At 52.8% G+C, this 19729-nt stretch overlaps 1 protein-coding gene and 1 long non-coding RNA gene across 6 annotated transcripts in view; one reads left to right on the top strand and one right to left on the bottom strand.

Moving 5' to 3' along the window:
• The window catches only part of CUEDC1 (CUE domain containing 1), a 90882-nt gene that overhangs the window by 40695 nt on the left and 30458 nt on the right, over positions 1–19729 (top strand). The window contains exons 2-3 of one of the 5 annotated variants that reach the window (XM_059878142.1): positions 9756–9805; positions 12086–12285. Of the exons in view, the coding sequence (XP_059734125.1) occupies positions 9756–9805; positions 12086–12285 (250 nt within the window). 5 annotated transcript variants of the gene reach the window in all.
• Positions 4747–7923, bottom strand: LOC132342996 (uncharacterized). Its single transcript, XR_009491631.1, has 2 exons — positions 7752–7923; positions 4747–4919 (listed from the first exon to the last, which is right to left on the bottom strand). It is a non-coding gene; the product is annotated as an uncharacterized lncRNA (long non-coding RNA).

Raw genomic sequence — 19729 nt, 5'->3', positions numbered from 1 at the left:
CACGCGTTCCAGCAGAACAGGGCCCGAGTGTCCTGGTTGGTAAGACAAGGAGAATGACAGCCGCCTCACTGGGTGGGTGTGAAAATTAAATCCTTCGGGGACACACCTCTGCAAGTGCCTGGCGTATGGTTCGTTTTCAGTCACTCTGGTTGATTCTAATATATTTTCTTTCCTGCCTACCTTTTTTTTTTTTGAGACGAGTGGGGCTGTGCCCAAAGCATGTGGGTGGATCTTAGTTTCTTGACCAGGGATTGAACCTGAGCCCCTGGCAGTTGAAGCAGAGTCTTAACTACTGGACCTCCAGAAAGGTACTTTCCTGCCCTCTTTGAAGCCGCAGGAGTTCTTGCTTTTCTCCACAGCTTCTCCTGAGTGAAGCCCCCTGGGCTGCTGAGCCATCTTCCCGACTAGCCTGTCTCTGGGCCCCGAGGGGCCAGGTGGGCAGGTACACAGAGGCTCTGGGTGGCACTGGCCCTGTTCCTGGTTCTAGGCCTCCTAGAGCTCCCAGCTGGAACCGCTGACTCCCAGACTCTCCCAGAGGCTGCAGAAGGGTCCCTGGCACCTCACTGGGAGACCTTCAGCATAAACTGCTCCTGCTTCCGTGGACGGTAGCCTCGAACTGTGCTTTGTCCAAAGGGTGACGTGTGGAGTTGCTGTGAACCCCTAGCCCAGGAGCAAGGACTGCAGAGGGAGCTCTTTTTTTTTTTCCCAGATTTTACTCTATCTTTCCTTTGAACCATCGGTATCGTGGCAGAGAGTTGAGAGGAGGAGCCATACTGCCTGGGTTCTGACCCAACTCTGCCATTGTGGGCACCCTTCCTCCCTGTGTCTTAGGTTTCTCCATGGCACATAGGCAGTGCTTAAGAAAATATTTGCTCTAATTTCCCAAGCGCTTTGAAAAATTTTCCATTGTTTGACTTTAAATTTCCTCCCCTCCCTTTCTCCCGATCTGCATAAATATACAGGCAGACCTCAGAGATGTTGTAGGTTCACTTCCAGACCGCCACGGTAAAATGAATATTGTGGCAAAGTGAGTCACACATGTGTTTTGGTTTCCCAGGACATATAAAAATTATGTTTACATTATACTGTGGTCTATTAAGTGCATAATAGCATTATATCTTTAAAAAAAACAATGCACATGGCTTAATTAAAAAGTATTTTAGTGCAGAAAAAAATGGTAACCGTAATCTGAGCATTCAGCCAAAGTATTAACATCAAAGATCACTGATCACCATCACGAATACAATAATAACAGAAAAGCTTGAAATATGGTGAGAATTACCAAAATGTGACACAGAGACACAAAATGAGCAAATGCTGTTGGAGAAATGGTGCCAATAGACTTGCTCATTGTAGGGTTGCCACAACCTTTAATTTGTAAAAAAAAAACACCTCAGTATCTGTGAAATGAAATAAAGTGCTGCTGCTGCTGCTAAGTCGCTTCAGTCGTGTCCGACTCTGTGCGACCTCAGAGATGGCAGCCCACCAGGCTCCCCTGTCCCTGGGATTCTCCAGACAAGAACACTGGAGTGGGTTGCCATTTCCTTCTCCAATGCATGAGAGTGAAAAGTGAAAGGGAAGTTGCTCAGTCGTGTCTGACTCTTAGCGACCCCACGGAGTGCAGCCTACCAGGCTCCTCCATCCATGGGATTTGCCAGGCAAGAGTACTGGAGTGGGTTGCCATTGGAAATGAGATTTGCCTGTGCATATTGCTGCCTGTTTTATGCTGGGCACTGAAGTAGGTATTGGGGGTAGAGAGCTGAATAAGACCAAGAGAAGCCTGCTCTGTTACGGCCACCAATGGGCACGTTAAAAGTGAAAGTGAAAGGTTAGTCACTCAGTCGTGTCTGACTCTTTGCAACCCCATGTACTGTACCCCGCCAGGCTCCTCTGTCCGTGGAATTCTCCAGGCAAGAATACTGGAGTGGCTTGCCATTCCTTTCTCTAGGGCATTTTTCCGATCCAGGGATAAAACCCGGGTCTCCTGCGTTGCAGGCAGATTCTTTACCATCTGAGCCACCAAGGCTCTAGTGGGCACATTGGTAACTGTGATATCATGTAACTAGTGCTGCCATCTTAATGGTGTAGTGAGCACCTAATGGGTGCAGGCCATGTGGGAGTGAGCCAAGGAGTGCATCTGGGAAGGCTTCCTGGAGAAGGAGGCCTGTGTTCTGAATCCTAAAGTTGCAGTTGAGCAGGGTGCATCTGTTAGGGCCGAGGCATTAAGTGCACAGGACTAGGGAAGTGTGCTGGGACAGTGTGGTGGCTGGACGAAGGGGCAGCCCAGCACTTGGCCCCGAGTGGCTGAAACAGCAGGTGCCGAAGGGCCGGTGAGCCTGCAGAAGGAGGAGCGGTTGTCTGCTCTCCAGAAGCAGACCTCTAGAGTGGGGAGCAGAAAGGAAGGGCGCTTCGCTTGTGACGGTCCTTCTTGGCGCCCGCTGGGCTCCGGGCTCCCTTGGGGTTTGCTCTGAGGCTGAGGCCCCTCCCCTCCTCCTCTTCTAGAGAATGATTTATCCCCACCTCTGGGCTCGTGTCTCCTAACTGTGAGTGGTTCAGAATACCTCAAGCCTCTCTGACTTGCTGGGGGTTTGGTGGACGAGGATTGTGTGCCACTAGTCAGTGGAGGGCCCGGGACCTCTGCCTTTCAGAAGCTCCCCGAGATCCTGCTGCATGCCTGGCCCCCACCTGAGGATCCAGCGCCGCAGACCCTGAGTGCATCCGGGGCTCCCCGCCCCAAGGCGCCCATGATGGGTCGTCCCTCCCAACCTCCTTGTACGACCTCTTGCTTTTACAGAGTGGCATTGTTATTGTTTGTTTTCATCTCTCCTTTTATTTTTCCAACAGGGATCTCTATCATCTTGTTTTTTGGCTTTGCTACTTAAAAAAAATTGTCTTAGTAGTAGTAGTGTTAGTCGCTCAGTCATGTCCGACTCTTTGTGATCCCACGGACTATAGCCCTCCAGGCTCCTCTGTCCATGGCGATTCTCCAGGCCAGAAGACTGGAGCGGGTTGCCATTCCCTTCTCCAGAGGTTCTCCCCGACCCAGGGATCGAACCTGGGTCTCCCGTGTAGCAGGCAGATTCTTTACCGTTTGAGCTACAGCTGCTGCTACTGCTAAGTCACTTCAGTCGTGTCCGACTCTGTGTGACCCCATAGACGGCAGCCCACCAGGCTCCCCTGTCCCTGGGATTCTCCAGGCAAGAACACTGGAGTGGGTTGCCATTGCCTTCTCCAATGCATGAAAGTGAAAAGTGAAAGTGAAGTCACTCAGTTGTGTCCAACTCTTTGTGACCCCATGGACTGCAGCCCACCAGGCTCCTCCATCCATGGGATTTCCCAGGCAAGAGTACTGGAGCTACAGGGAAGACTCAAAAAAATTTTTTTTTCTTAAGGTTATTTAATTAATTTACTTAATTAAAATATTTACTTAGTTACTTGGCTGTGCTTGGTCTTAGTTGTGGCATGTGGGGTCTTTAGTTGCAGCATGTAAGACCTAGTTCCCTGACCAGGGATCAAACCCGGGCCCTCTGCATTGGGAGCCTGAAGTCTTAGCTTTACCACTGTTTAAAAAGGTGTTATTAGATAGTGAAACTGGGGCACAAAGGAGGAAATGTTGTCCAAGGTTATGGAGAAGCTGGAACCTGCCCTACAGTCCACGGTGTCTTTAGCTCGCGCTAAAGACTTTGTCTTTAGCTCTGTCCCCCTGGGCAGAGGGCCTAAGGGCCCAGCGCCCCAGGTGTTTGAAGAAACGGGCTGGGGGCCTGCTCCTCAGGCACTTAATGCCTCAGACGCTGCAGGGTCTTCTTGCCTCCCTCCAGAGGGGCTCAGGCTGGCACAGTCACGACCATTGTTCCCAGTTGCTCTGCCCGCCTGCCTGGACATCTGTTCTCCTAACAATATCTGCCATAAATCCTCGCCCCGACTCCAGGGCGGCTTAGCTGGGGGACAACGGAGCCTGTGACGGGCGGCCAAGCCTCCCCCATGGCTGCGCAAGGGTGCATCCGCAACTGTGTGTTTCCTGGCAGCACTGACACCTGCCTCTCCGGCCGAGGTGGTCTGCGCAGCGGTCTCTGGGCTGCAGTTGGAAGGGCTCCTCACAGAGCCCTTTCTGTTCTAACTCACACTGTTGTAATTCTTGGCCTTTGTGAAGAAAAGCGATTTTTTTTTTAAATCTTGTGTATCCTGGTGTACAGTAGGTCCTCACTCAGTGTGTTTTGCCTGACAGTGAATGAATGAGGAAATAATTAGCAGCCTGTGCGTGAAGGTCACTGGGGTGCCTGTGAATGAAACAGACCCAGTTCCCCTGGCACATGCAGAACGCCCCCTGGGCGGCACAGGACCCTGGGACGTCCCTCCCTGGGTCTGCCCGGAGGAGCTGGTCTGATGGAGGGAGACAGCAAATGATGAAGTGCCACCTTGCCCGTCGTTACAGCCACTCAGTGCGCTCTCTCCTCTTCCAGATGGCTCTGAGCGTTAGGGCTGACCTGGAAGAGCAGAGAGGGATCAATATTGGCTGAAGTTTCCAGAGACCACCTCCTGGCAAAGAGGACCCTGAGCCGGGTCTTGAAAGCTGGACAGGCCTTGTTTGTGAGGACAGAGGAGAGGTGCAGACGGCTGCCCTGCGGTCCCTGAGGCAGTCGCGTGAGGGGTGGAACCCAGTGTGTGCTGACAAGCCCTGCAGGTGACCCCGATGCTCACCGACTGTGGTGACAGCTGATGCAGGAAAAAAAAAGAGAGCCCGAGGAGCTGGGAAGCGACCTGGCGTGTTTTAGATGAGTTCTTCTGTAGGCGGCACAGAGAGAAGCAGGAAGGACATGGGCAGAGAAGCCAGGAGGCATCAAGGGAGGCAGGCTTGGGATGCTCAGGGTCTGAGCTGGACTGATGGTGGCTGTGGGAGCAGAGAGCAGAGCCAGGTGGTCCTGTGAAGGGAGAGTGACACATTTGATCTCAAGCCACACTTTCAGAGCACTCTTTAAAATGTTTCAAAGTGATCTGTCTCCTATCTTGTTGTTATATGCTAATTATGGAAATGTGGGAAAGAAACAGAGACATTACTTTGCCAACAAAGGTCCATCTAGTCAAAGCTATGGTTTTTCCAGTAGTCATGTATGGATGTGAGAGTTGGACCATAAAGAAGGCTGAGCACTGAAGAATTGATGCTTTTGAATTGTGATGCTGGAAAAGACTCTTGAGAGTCCCTTGGACTGCAAGGAGATCCAACGAGTCCATCCTAAAGGAAATCAGTCCTGAGTGTTCATTGGAAGGACTGATGTTGAAGCTGAAACTCCAATACTTTGGCCACCTGATGCGAAGAGGTGACTCATTGGAAAAGACCCTGATGCTGGGAAAGATTGAAGGTGGGAGGAGAAGGGGATGACAGAGGATGAGATGGCTGGATGGCATCACCGACTCAATAGTCATGAGTTTGGGTAAACTCCGAGAGTTGGTGATGGACAGGGAGGCCTGGTGTGCTGCAGTCCATGGGGTCACAAAGAATTGGACACGACTGAGCAACTGAACTAAACTGAAGTGAAGAAAGAAACGGCAGGCACAGAATTCCACTACCACCCAGGACGACTATTGATTCATGGGCATATTTCCTTCTGCTCCTTTTTCCTACACATCTTGCCTTTACGTAGCTGAAAGCATACCCTATGTATCAGTTTGCATCCTGCATCCTTTGTTTAACAAAATATCATCAGCATTTCCTGACATTCTCTGAGGCTGTCTATCTTTATTTGAGAGGAGGGCCAGAAGATGAGCAGAGCGGTGCTGGTAAGGAAGCAGTGACTCCAGCTCAGGGAGAAAAGGAAGCTTGCTCCATGAACTTCAGATAGTGGGGAAGTCTGCAGTTACGCAACCTGGGTTTGTCAACACATAAATTACAGGGAAAGAAGGGATGAAGGGGAAACCTGTAGATTAAAATAGACATTAAAGACAGCTTGCAGGACTTAAGTATAGTGTCCAGGCATGTACTTTTGAGGGTCAAGAAATGCAAGAAGGTGATTACCACACTCGCAGTGTGTAGTCTGCAGAGAGGGCGTTGGAGCGGCTGGTAGAGTTTCGTTTCTTGACATGAATGGTTGCAAGGTGTTTGCCTTGTGATACTTCGTCAGACTTACATGCATTCTGTGCAGTTCTTTGTATCTGCTTGATTGTTTATTTTCGGCTGTGCTGGGTCTCCAGCGCGGCACGGGCTTTCTCTGGCTGCAGTAAGCAGGGGCTGCTCTTGGCCGCGGTGTGCGACTTCTCGTCATGGTGGCTTGGCTCATCTCGGAGCAGGGGCTCGAAGCCATACAGGCTTCAGTAGTTGTGCTAGCAGGGCTTAAGCTGCCCTGCAGCGTGTAGGATCCCACCTGACCAGGGGTTGAGCCAGTGTCCCTCGCGTGGGCGGACAGACTCCTAACCACCGGACCACCAGGAAAGTCCTCTGTTTTATAATTTTTTAAAGGTTGGAAGGAAAAAGGAACTTGTTCAGGACTCTGTGCGGCAGAGCTTGTTTCAGAAGCCCTGTTCACAGGTCCTCCCTTGGGCCTCATGTTCACCTGTTCCCACCCTGTGGGGGTTGCCTTCTTACCCCGCTCCCAGCCCCAGCCCCCTGTCTGCAGCTTGCAGGAAAACCTGCAGATCGACAGCTCATTTTGTTTGACTTTCGGGGCCAAAGCTGAAATAGCCTTGGGAAAGAACGGTGATGCCCCTTTGACTCAAATGGGGACATTTTTGAGGAGATTGGTTAGTCAGAAGTGAAGATATCTCAGCCATTTTCCATTGCTATGTGCAAGGGTGGGAGGTGCCTGGACCTCTTTCTCTCTTTCTGGTTAGTGCAGAGAGACAGGCTCTAGTGCCCAGGTTCTGTGTTTTCAGAATCCCTTTCTGTTCATTTCCTTGGCCTCGCCCTTTGGGTTCCTGGAAAGGATGTTTTTTCCTTTTAATGAGCACCATCCCTCCCTCTCCCCTTACCACACACATACCCCCTGCCTCAGTTCAGTTCATTCGTTCAGTCGTGTCCAACTCTATGCGACCCCATGGACTGCAGCACACCAGGCCTCCCTGTCCATCACCAACTCCCAGAGCTTGCTCAATCCCATGTCCATTGAGTCGGTGATGTCATCCAACCATCTCATCCTCTATCATCCCCTTCTCCTCCCGCCTTCAATCTTTCCCAGCATCAGGGTCTTTTCCAATGAGTCAATTCTTCGTATTAGGTGGCCAAAGTATTGGAGTTTTAGCTTCAACTTCAGTCCTTCCAAAGAACACCCAGGACTGATCTCCTTTAGGATGGACTGGTTGGATCTCCTTGCAGTCCAAGGGACTCTCAAGAGTTTTCTCCAACATCACAGTTCAAAAGCATCAATTCTTCTGTGCTCAGCTTTCTTTTATAGTCCAACTCTCACATCCATACCCCCTGCCTCAGCTACCCTCTACCTCTGGTTCCTTCTCATTGCTCTGAAGAAGCCCAAAGAGGCAGAGCCAGGGCCACCAATATGGCACACCCAGGAGAGGGGCCAGTGGATGAGCCCTGCTAATGCCAAGCACCCGCTTCGCCCTGGAGAGCCCAGGGTCCTGCAGGTGCTGACTCCAGACTTGGGCTCCTTGCCAGACTCCTGCTTCTCCCTGCCTGGGCGTCAGATCTCACCATGGGAACCGGGCCAAAGTTTTGATCTTGGATGAGGCCACAGCCACCAGCAGGGAGAGGGACTAGTGCTCACCCTAGCCCTGCCTTCCCAGGAGAAAGGGGTCTTTGCACTTACCTGCCCCCTTCCCAGGAGGATGTGGAAAGCCTTTTCCATCGGGGAATCAATTGTTCACCGTCCTTGGTCTCCCCAGATAATTGTAACAATGCCCCCCCAGTTACAGGACACCAGGGCTTCCTGCTTCTCTTAGGTTCTGGAACAGCACTGTCTGATAGAACTTCTGTGATGTTAGAAATGTTCTAATGTGTGTGCTGTGCCTTGTGATGGCTGTTCAGCACTTGAAATGTGGTAGTGTGACTGAGGAACTGAATTTCTAATTAATTAATTTACTTATTTATGTGGCCGCATTGGGTCTTAGTTGTGGCATGTGGGATCTTTTCACTTGTGCCATGCAAATCCTGACTTACTTGCATTGCGCGAATCTTAGCTGCAGTATTGTGGGCTGCAGTTCCCTGATCAGGGATCAAAGCTGGGCCCCCTGCATTGGGAACGTGGAGTCTTAGCCACTGGACCACCAGGGAAGTCCCTTACTTAATTTTAAATAATGTACATTTATCTTGCCACACGGTGACTAGTGGCTGCCTTCTTGGGCAGTACAGTTCTGGAAGGAGGGGGTGTCTGAGAAGGCTGTAAGCGGCCAGGCCAAGGTGTTTCAGAACCTCTGGCTCCCCTTTCGTCTCTGCGAACGTATGCACACAGGACACATTTCAGGAAGGCCCTGGAGGCGGTATCTTTTTATAGCAAAGTCTGCTGGTTAAATAGTCTTATCTCAAGTGAGGCAGAGCTGCCATTGACCATAAATGTGCCCCACATGTGACTTCTGTATGTCCTTGTACACCTGGAAGTAAGGGCGGCTGAGACCTCAGGAACCAGGCACCTGAGTCTGGATTCAGTGGTCAGAGGCCACAGACCCTGGTTTCCCACCGCGGCTGCCCGTGCTCCCCGCTGCCCCTCCCTTTTGGGAAGAAAGAACTCGGTGTGGGTGGACGCCCGGCAGCTGGTAGAGAGCGCTCCTGTGAGCCACCGGTGGCAGGGGGCAGGGTGGAGGTGGCAGCCCACGCGGGCAGTTTTGATCTTATTTCCTGTTCTGAACAGCTCAAGTAAGAGGGATCTTTGTCTTTCTTCAGAAGGTGGGGATGAGGAACAGCTTTTAATTTCTTGTTTAGTTGCTGTTCGGTTGCTAAGTTGTGTCCGACTCTGTGACCCCATGGACTGCAGCGTGCCAGGCTTCCCTGTCTTTCACCATCTCTCTGGAGTTTTATATATGGGTATATTTTTTGAGTGAGGACTGAAGCTGCATCAAGGTCTTAACCAGCTGATCTGGTCCCCTTATCCCCACTTTGCCCCCAGTTTCCTACCGCCTAGTGTGCGCTGAGAGTCGGACACGACTGAGCGACTTCACTTTCACTTTTCACTTTCATGCATTGAAGAAGGAAATGGCAACCCACTCCAGTATTCTTGCCTGGAGAATCCCAGGGACGGGGGCACTTGGTGGGCTGCCGTCTACGGGGTTGCAGAGTCGGACACGACTGAAGCGACTTAGCAGCAGCAGCAGCAGCAGCAGTGTATCATAACTTGACTGTTCCAAATGTGCCACGGAACATCCCTGCATGGCCACCTCTCCACCACCCCCAGCCCTGTGGCATGTGTGATTCTGGAGACCATGTGAACAGTCCCCATCAACAGGGCTGTCATTGTCCCCTGGCCCACGCCGTGCAGATGGGGACAGAGCCCCTCTGTGTAGGCAGGATTTCCTGGGCTGATAGCCCTCTCTCTGCACAGCCCGAGGAGTGCCCCCTTCTGCCTGGTGACTCGCAGTCTCTTCTGCAACCCAGTGCCTCGTCCTGCCTGATTTGCATCTTTATTTATTGTCATTGCAGTAAAATGCACATAACATAAAATTTACCATTTTAACTATCTTTAAGTGGCAGTTCAGTGGCATTCAGTATTCAGACAATATTGTGTAGTCCTCACCATTGTCCATTTCTAGAACTTGATCATCATCCCATCAGAAACTCTGTGCCCATTAAACAGTATCTCTCCATTCTCCTGTTTCCTCAGCTCCTGGGAAACTCTTCTGGTTTCTGTCTCCAGGAATCTGCCTGTTCTAGGTACCTCATAAAGTGGAGTCATATAGCGTTTGTCCTTTTGTGTCTGGCTTATATTATGTTTTCAGGGTCCATCCATGTTATAGCATGTATCAGAATTTCATGCCTTTTTTGTGGCTGAGTTCCATGGTTCCGTATGTATAGTCTATATTTCGTTCATCCATTCATCTGGTGATGGACACCCGGCTTGTTTCTGCCTTTGGGCTGTTGTGAATGCTGTTGCTATCAACACTGGCGTTCAGATACCTGAATCTCTGCTTTTGGTTCTTCGGGGAGAATACCTGGGAGCAGAACAGCTGGATCATATGATAATTCTGGGTTTAACTTTTCGAGGAGCTACCAAACCATTTTCTGCAGCAGCTGCACGTTCTATGTTGCAACGTATCTTTTAAAAAAAATTCTTAATTTGGGGGACTTCCCTGGCGGTCCAGTGCTCGAGAGTCTACCTGCCAGTGCAGGGGACATGGGTTCAACCCCTGGCCCAGGAAGATCCCACATGCCCATGAGCCACAGCTACTGAGGCCATGGCCCTAGAGCCCATTCTCTGTGGTACGAGACGCCACCGCTGTGAGAAACCCAGGCACTGCATCTCGAGAGTAGCCCCTGCTTGCTGCAGCTGGAGAAGGCCCGAGTGCAGCAGTGAAGACCCAGCACCGCTGAAAGGAAATAAATGAGTGGTTTTTTAAAAAATGAAACAAAAAAAAATTCTTAATTTTTAACTATAAAAACAATGCATGTTTGTTAAAAAAAAAAAAGCAAATTCAAAGGATGCAGAGATGCATGAAGTAGTCAGCAAACCCCTCGTGCAACCCTACTTCTTAGACAACTGCTTCTTAGTGCTGGGTGTGTATCCACTTGGTGGCCTCCAACTTGCTGTGCATTTCAAATAACAAGCATGCACTCTGACACTTGGATAAAAATGCTGCAGGGGACACCTGGCCCTGCCGCTTGGCTTTTTCATGTCATCTGGCCTGGAGGTCTGTGCTGCCTGCCTCTCCATTTTTCCAAGGCACCTTGTGTCGTGTTCAGTTCCTGGGTATCGAGAGACAATTCCCACAAGCCCTCTGCACTCACAGCTTTGCACACACAGGTAACCATCTCACCAGATGGGAGATGCAAGCTGACCTTGGCACTGGGAAGGCCGTGCAACCCCAAATCACCTTCCCCATCAGTCTTGGCTTTTCCTCAGTTGCTCTACACTCGAGGAAGCTAAAATAGCTGAGCTGCAAGCTGCTTGGTGAAGGAGGGCCACCCACCTGCCCTGCTCAAGCTGCAGCCTGGCCAGGCACATCCTCCCCTCTGGGAATTCCAGGAGTCAGCCTCCTCTGAAGTGAGGAAGTAACTTAGAACTGGGCAGAGAAGTGAGCTGCGTGGAAGTGAGTTGCGTATGTGTGTCCAGGCTCTGGTAACATGGGGTGGGCGGGGTTTCTCTTTGGGGCTCCAAGGGGGAGCCTGCGGGGCCTCAAGGCATGCAGTCCCCTCACACACTTGGCAAGACCCAGCCGAGGCCAGCCTGCCTTTTGCCAGCACCTTTTTCTGCAGAGCCCCAGGCAGCTGGGGGGAGAGTACAAAGAGGCCTGGAAAATCCATAAACTGCATAATCAGCCCCTGCATCTTGGCCGCTTGACTCTGTTTATTGCTTCCTGTCCCCGAAAGCCCTTTCCAAACAGACTGGGCTTTGAGGGGGGTGAGCCGGACCTGGTGGGTGGCCTGCCCCTGCCAGACGTCAGGGAGCAGGCGGCTTCCCTAAACAAGCTGGCTCCTTTCCACTTCTCGCTGCCACCCCCAAGGGAACGGGTTGTCTAAGAGCACGAGAGGGCCCCCCAAGAGGAGGGCCATCTCCCCAGAGGGCTGTTTTCTTTCTAATTGACAAAGGACAAGGGTCTCATTTCTACCAATTTCCTTGAGGGCCTGGAGGTTAAGTTCTAATGAGGTGCAGGAGGGGCGCAGGGTAAACCCTTAGCCTCTGACTGACCCCTGCAAGGTGGGGAGGGGAGAAGGGGTCTGTTCCTCAGGATCTAGGGATGAATGGTACTTTTCCAGGGACACGAAGGCTCAGTGAAAGCCATTTTATTCTTATTTGTATTACATTTTGGGGGGGGGGGGCCACTCAGCTTGAGGGACCTTGGTTCCCCAGCCAGGGATTGAACCCATGCCCTCAGCAGTGAAAGCACAGCATCCTAACCACTGGACCACTGGGGAGTTCCTTGTGTCGTGTTAACCTTTTTAAAGTCAGATTTCTCCCTGTTGATTAACTTTCCTCTCTTCCTCTCTCCTCCCCAGCCTTCGTCCTCCCTGTCCTAGAGTTAATTGATTCGCTTCGCCGCCTTTCCCACTCTGCTGGTGGCGGAGATGTGACTTGCAGGGAAGAGCTGACACCTCGAAACATTTACCTGGATATTCACGGTGGAGGGCGCCCTGGAGGGCTGTTTGCTGTGCTTTCCTGGATTCTGGGAGATACTCGCGTGGTTGGAGAAGGGATGGTGTGTTTTGGAAGAGGGGCGTATAGGGAGGTGGTCTCCCCGAGCTGGGGCTGCCCCTCCAAGCCGGATGTGGGGGGCATTGTCCCCCTCCGACCTGGGGTTCCTGCTGTGCTGGGATCAGAGGCCCGAGATCCCCACCTCCCCCTCTGCTGCCTGTCTGCATCCTCCTGGCCTTAGAAGCCCCGATGTACCCCTGGTGGCTCAGATGGTAAAGAACCTGCCTGCAATGCAGGAGACCAGGATTCAATCCCTGGGTTGGGAAGATCCCCTGGAGGAGGGCATATCAACCCACTCCAGTATTGCCTGGAGGATCCCATGGATGGAGGAGCCTGGCAGGCTGCAGTCCATGGGGCCGCAGAGAGTTAGACATGACTGAGCGACTAACACTTTCATCCCTGCTGGAAGGCCTCTCTGATTGAAAAAGCCGAGGAATGAGTGAGCCTGTGCTCTCTGTGTGGACCTGCCGTGTCTGAGGGCTGTGGGTCGGCTTGTATTTTTCCACAGGGTCCGGGGCCGTCTCAGCAGACTTTCCACGTGGGACCTCTGTGTGTCTGAGCCTGTGCTTCTGGTTGTGCAATTCTGAGCCTGCCCCACCCTCCCCACTCCTTCCTGAAAGTGAAATGCTACAGTCCTTGCTCAAGAACAAAGGCCCAGAGCTCAGCCCTGCATGTTAATGATTTTGAGCGTGGCCACTTCCTCCTCCCGGGCCTGACTCACTCACGCTGCCCAGGGTGGTTGGGATGGAAACCCAACTTGAAGAGCCCAGAGCCAGACAGGGGGGTCCTGCTGGGTGTGGGAGCCGGAGCAGGGTAGGGTCCCCGCCGGCCCTCGACGCCTGCGGGCGGGGGCACCTGTGGCAGGCAGGCCATGCCCACTCAGCTCGGAGCTGCGGGGCCCCCGCTTGTTTTCTTTCTCCCCGCTCCCAGCCAGTGCACATAGCGCTTCTCTCTTGCTCTGGGGTGACGCCACGTTCCTAGCCCTTCTGGAGCCCGTTTCCCCCTTTGCCCCATGCAAGGTTCCCCATTACAAGTGGGGTGACCGTGTGGTGAGCACTTGGGAACCTGGGCTGTGGGGTAGCATCCTGACCCCGCCACTTCCTGGCTGTGGGGCTCAGGCAGGTTGTCCGCAGGATAACGCCTCCTACCTGGTAGGGTTGTGGTGAGGATGTGGTGGAGGTGGAGTGCCCAGCACCGTGCCAGGTGAGCCCCCGCTCTCAGGCACAGGCCCAGCCTAGAGCCTGGCCGAATGGAGAGGGCTCCCCCAGCCCTGGAGACCCCCAAGTGCCATGCACATGGAAAGCACCGTCGTTTGGGGGCAGTCAGCATATTCAGAGTGAGAGAATGATCTATTTTTAAGGGCTGGGATCGGCAGTCATGGGCTACAGTTCACAGATGTTTCCCACTGGGGAAGCCGGCTTTTCACTCTTGCCCTTTCCTGTCAATCTTTTCTCTCTGGTTTGCACATGCACACAGGTTTCCCCTACACAGAGGTCGCTTGAGTCTGAAATCATCCCGTGTCTGTGGGCTGCAGCTCTGATAAGCCCCATGGCTCCTCGGTCAAGGATTCAGAAACCTCGAAGGCTGACGCAGTCATGCCTGCCACCGGCCAGCAGTGCCTGAGCACTGGCTGAACAACTCGTGGTGTTTCCACAGCGCGCATCGAGGAGCCATGGGACTAGGGGATGTCCAGCTGCTTTTGAAAGGTCCCAGCGATTGCTGGACTTGCCCCACTGTCGCCTCGCACCCTTAAAGTCTGGCTGACTCGCAACCCACCTGTAGGCTGGGGCCATTCTGGCTACGCCCTCTCTCCCACCCAGCCCTCACACCCATCCTCTGCTGGGAGAAAGGGTCCACGCGTCTCCGGCTCTCAGCTCCTCAGGAAGGACAGAGCGGCTGCGAGTTTGGGCTTGTGGGGTGATTCGGCAGAGCCTTTGTTTGATGACTGTTGATCGAGCCCAGGTGTGCGGACCTAATGTTTACAGAATCCTGGTTGACTCAGGCTGGAATGAAGAAAATGGATATTCAGGGGAGTAGGGAGGTGGCACTGGGTAATCCAAAAGCCATTTGTTTAGGGCTTGGAGCCAGAGATAAGTAAGGTATTTTTGCAGATCTCCCTAAATCAGCCAGGCAGGAATTCTTTTTAATGTGTTCCCACAGTGTACATTGGTGGCTCCAGGGACTGAACAGTCCATGAAACTCAGCTCAACAGTCCATGAAACTCAGGACCATCTGGAGACTCAGGGCAGACACGGAGGATGCCAAGAATGAAAGGGATCTTGGAGACCCATGCCCATTTTTCAGACGGGAATCTGAAAGCAAGGTCACTTGGCTGGTTCCTGATGGAGCTGAGATCAGAATCCAGGGCTCCAAACTGTAAGGGAGTGGTCTTCACACTCTCCTGGTCATTAGAATGATCTGGGGATCCTGTGAATATGCAGATTCCCAGGCTGTCTCCCCAGAAATTCTGATTTAACAGTGAGGTGGAGAATAGGTGTTTTCACAAACCGCTCGGAAGACTCTGGTGAAGGTGGTCTCGGCCATCCTCTGAGCTGCGTTGCTCTAAAGCAAAGAGCATTTGCTTCTTAGACTGGTAGAGAAGTACCTTTGTGCTGCCCAGAGCCGTGTGAGCAGGTCAGCAGCAGTGCAGGGAGCAGGTGGAGATGCACACGGCTCTGGGTAAACCCAGGCTTGAAAGCTGGTAGCAAGTCACTGGTGTGTCAGAAGATGTGACAGGCTCACGCTCTCTCTCCTGGAAGGCCATGCCATCTGGATGTGGTACGGCCCTGGACAGCCTTTAGGTCACACGCTCCTCCTTGTCCCTGTCTGCAAACTGGCTCTGATCATGGTAGAAGATAATGATCTGCAGGACTAGATTACTGTGAGGATTAGCATGAGGCACGGAAACCCAGCCCAGCACTCGGTAAATGGCAGGTTCCCTCATTACTAATTGCTGGGGGAGGGAGGCAGGGCAGGCCTCTGCCTAATGTCTTCATAGAATGGGCTTCTGCTGGGGATTTCCTCTGAGGACAGGCGTTCTAATTCTGCAGCTTCAGAAAGGGGACAGGTCCTTCCAGCCCCAGGGTCCCCAGGATGCAGCCACCCACTTCTGCAGAGCAGCCATCATAGTGGTACCTAGCATAGGGATGCCTTTCTCTGGCACCCCTCTCCCGCCCCCTACTCCCACTCACGTCCTTGCATCTCTGGGAAGTTTCAGTAATGGGTGAGGTCAGACTGAATAGGGACTGCTTCTCTCCATTTTCTGGAGCTGGAGACTGAGGCCCTCTGAGGCAAAGAAGGCTGGTTCTGTGACCCCTGCCCCTGCCTGTGCGAGGACCAGAACTCCCAGCCCCAGCAGGCTGAGGTCCATGCCTGGACTCCCTTCCAGGAGCCGGTCCTGCAGGGAACCAGGAAGCCGCTGCCTCAGTCAGGGCGTGCCACTTCCCTGTTCTATTCTGGCCAGATTGGCTGCAGAGCAGGTCAGCCCGACCTCTCCCCTAATCATCGGTGCACCTGAGGCTGTGCAAACCTTGCTGGGCATGGTTGGGGAAGAGAGGAGGGCCTCATCTGGCCCCGCTGTCAGCCTGGGGAAGGGAGGGATTTGCAGCGTGGGGCCGTGGGAAGGCTGAGGGTGCGTGTGCTCAGGGCCTGTTAGCGTGTGTGTAGGACAGCGTGGCTGGAAAAACACAGCTTCCGAGTTGGGCGAAGAGGGGAGTGGGTGGCGTGCCGGGGCTGCGGGGGAAGTTCGGGGAAATCTAAAGGAGTGTGGCCCTACATTTGTGGCATCCTCTCAGCAGTGAATGCTTTGCCGGAGCTGGTGTGTGCGGCACACTCAGGTGTGTGAGCTGTGTGTTGGTGTGCTGGGTGCACACACACACACAGGGAGAGAGTGCTGACCCAGGAGGCCACGATCTGGGTTCAGATCACAGCTCTGTGGCCACTGAGCTCAGACCTTGGGAAACACACACACACACACACACACCCGTCAACACACACACACACAGATCCCAGCTCTGTGGCCACTGAGCTTGGACCTGGGCAACACATACACACACACACACACACACACACACACACACACACACCCCATCTGGCAGGGAGAACATGGACACACACACACACAGACAGACAGAGACACACACACACACACCGTCAGCACACACATACACCGCCCCCGTCAACACACACACAGATCCCAGCTCTGTGGCCGCTGAGCTCAGACCTTGGGCAATACACACACGTACACCCTGTCTGGCAGGGAGAACACGGCCTTTCTTCCTGCCTTCCTAATCCTGGCATCTCTGGAGGGCATGTGCGGGCCCGCGGGTATGTGGCATGGAGCAGCGTGGGTCAGGGACGGCCGGCAGCTGGCCTCTGGGCGCCCCGCTGAGGGGGGTGGGAGTGAGGGGAGGGGGCCGCCCATGGCTGGGAGAGGAGCTAGCCTGGTAATGGCTCTAAACAATCCCATCTGCCGCCCAGCCGCTGGAATTTCTGACGGTGTCCACCGCCCGCCGAGGGGGCCATGGCCCTCCCCCTGCAGCTGCCGCCGGCTCTTTTGAAGCCGGGCCCTCCCCAGGCCTCTGCTCCCCTGCCCTGGGTCTGCATTCCTTGGCTGCCGGAGGCGCACTTCTGAGAAGGGCCCCCGCTGCCCGGCCCAGGCCCTCTGCGGGGGCCAGGCCCCGTCAGACCCACCCTGCCCCCAGCAGCAGCTGGAGGCTCCACACAGGGCTCCCGGAGCACCCCAACTCTGAGTACTGCCTTCTGCTGCATGCTCCCCTTGTCCCCACAATCAGGACTGGATTCAGGATCGCGACCCCGGGTCTGACTCCTAGGCCAGGCTCTGGAAACAGACCCTCTTATGTACCCCGAGACTGAGGGTGCGTGATGTCCCACAGGATCAGGGGGTACAGGTGTCCCCAGTCCACACGCAAAGACACACGCTCAGAGCAGTGCCGCTCACCCAGGCAGCGGGGACCAGGGTGGAAGCCGGGCTTGGCCCCGAGTGAAGCTTACCCTGAACCCCTGTGGTCTTACCCAGACTCAGCGTCAGTAAAACCCAGCGTGTGGTTTTCCCTCTACGAGGAGCTTCCTGGCTAGGCCCGACCCTGCGCTGCCCCCGGGAAGGGGGCCCACACTGCGGTCTGACCTCTGAAGTGACTGCAGCAGCAGCCATCACCTTGCCCCTGGAGGGAAACGTTTTGCTCCCCGCAGCTCCACCAGGAGGTGGGCGGTGCCTGTACCTGGAAGCGGGGCTCAGGGGAGCGAGTGGGAGCAGCCTGGTTCCCACCAAGGCAGGACTTGGAGGGGCTTGCCCAGAGAGTCCAGGCAGGAAAGACTGGGTTGGGATGTGGAGGATTACAAAAGTTTTGAAACCCTGGAGGCTCTGTGGTTTGCTTTTTCCTTAAGATGTTTTCCCTATCATCATTCAGTGTTTGTTTGGCTTAGTTTTTTAGAATCCGAGAACAGTGTAAGGCGGGGGTTCCGAAGCGCATGGACTCTGGGGACAGGTGGTTTGGATTCACATTTTGGCTCTGTCACTGACTCTGACGCCACATAAGTTATTTAAACTCTCCTGGTCTTCATTTGGGCTTCCCAGGTAGCATTAGTGGTAAAGACCCTGCCTGCCGGTACAGGAGATGTAAAAGATGGCAATTTGATCCCTGGGTCAGGAAGATCCCCTGGAGGAGGGCATGGCCACCCCCTCCATTACTCTTGCCTGCAGAATCCCATGGACAGAGGAGCCTCATGGGCTGCAGTTCATGGGGTTGCAGAGTCAGACATGACTGAGACGACTTAGCACAGCACACACAGTCTCAGCTTATCTGTACAATGAGGATAATAATTGCTTTACTGTGAGACTTTGATAAGATCATGCATGCCACGTGCTTAGAAAGTGGCAGCAGTAAGTATTCACAGATATTTACTGTAGCTATTATTAAAAAGTCACGTCCATTGTAGACAATGTGTATATGAAAAAGGAACAGACAATATCACCGCAGTGCCATCACTTTGATATTATTTCTTATTTTACTTATCTATTATTTATGGCTGTGCTGGGTCTTCATTTCTGCGTGCAGGCTTTCTCTAGTTGTGGCGAGTGGGGCGACTCTCTGGTTGCAATGCGTTGGCTTCTCCTTGCAGTGGCTTCTCTCGTTGCGGAGTGCGGGGTCTAGGCAAACAGGCTTTAGTAATTGCGGTGCATGGGCTCGGTAGTTGCAGCTCTGGGGCTTTAGAGCACTGGCTCAGTAGTTACGAAGCCTGCGCCTAGTTGTCCCATGGATGTGGGATCCTCCTGGACAGACCAGGGATCAAACTTGTGGTCCCCGCGTCGGCAGGCTGACTCTTCAACACAGAGGCACCAGGGAAGCCCTCTGCCTATTTTATTTTTAAATCAATGAGCATGAATAAAAATTTGAAAGATGCAAAAGGATTTACAGAGAAAAGTTTCCTTGACCTGTCTCTCGTGACCTAATTCTCCCCAGTGAAAACCCACATTATCGATTTCTTAAGAATTTCTTTTGGATGGAGAAGAAAATGGCAACCCACTCCAATAATCTTGCCTGGAAAACACCATGGACGGAGGAGCCTGGCAGGCTACAGTCCGTGGGATCACAAGAGTCAGACACGAATTAGCAACTAAACCATCCACCACTACAGAGTGAACATATGCCTAAAGATAATATGTGAAAAGGATATTTGCCATATACTAGCTAGTTTTTTGGTGGGAGGGTGGGAGTCAAGAAAGACTTGGGATTATTTTTTCATCAACTTCCATTCTATACTTATTTATAATGGTCATTATTTTTACTAATACTGTAAAACTATGAAAATGAATAAAATACTAAAAGTTTCATAAAAAAAAAAAAAAAGAATTTCTTTTGGAGCCCACTCCCTCACCCTCTCCATATGACAGACATGCGTGTGTGCTAAGTCACTTCAGTCGTGTCAGACTCTTTGTGACACTATAGCCTGCTAGGCTCCTCTGTCCATGGGATTCTCCAGGCAAGGGATCAAACCTGGGTCTCCTGCATTGCAGGCGGGCTGGCTCGGATGGTAAAGAGTCTGCCTGCAATGCAGGAGACCTGAGTTCTATTCCTAAGTTAGGAAGATCCCCTGGAAAAGGAAATGGGACCCCACTGCAGTATTCTTGCCTGGAGAATCCCATGGACAAAGGAGCCTGGTGGGCTACAGTCCTTGGGTCACAAAGAGTCAGACATGACTAAGCAAGTAACGCTTTCTTTACCACTTGTGCCACCTGGGGAGCCCATGTATAGACATACACATACCATAAGGCACTAGAGGACAGAGAAATACACTTTCTGTTCTGTGCCCCGCCTTGTTTCCCTAAGCAGTAGGTCTTGGGCACAGAGATACCTCATTTTTGTTTACCATTGTATGGTGGTGGTGGGGGGGAGTTTAATCGATAAGCTGTATCCGACTCTCACAAT

Source organism: Bos taurus, chromosome 19 (assembly GCF_002263795.3).
Source record: "Bos taurus isolate L1 Dominette 01449 registration number 42190680 breed Hereford chromosome 19, ARS-UCD2.0, whole genome shotgun sequence".
NCBI classification, from domain to species: domain Eukaryota; kingdom Metazoa; phylum Chordata; class Mammalia; order Artiodactyla; family Bovidae; genus Bos; species Bos taurus.
Note: the sequence above shows the minus strand (reverse complement) of the source record. Positions and strands in the feature narration are given on the sequence as shown.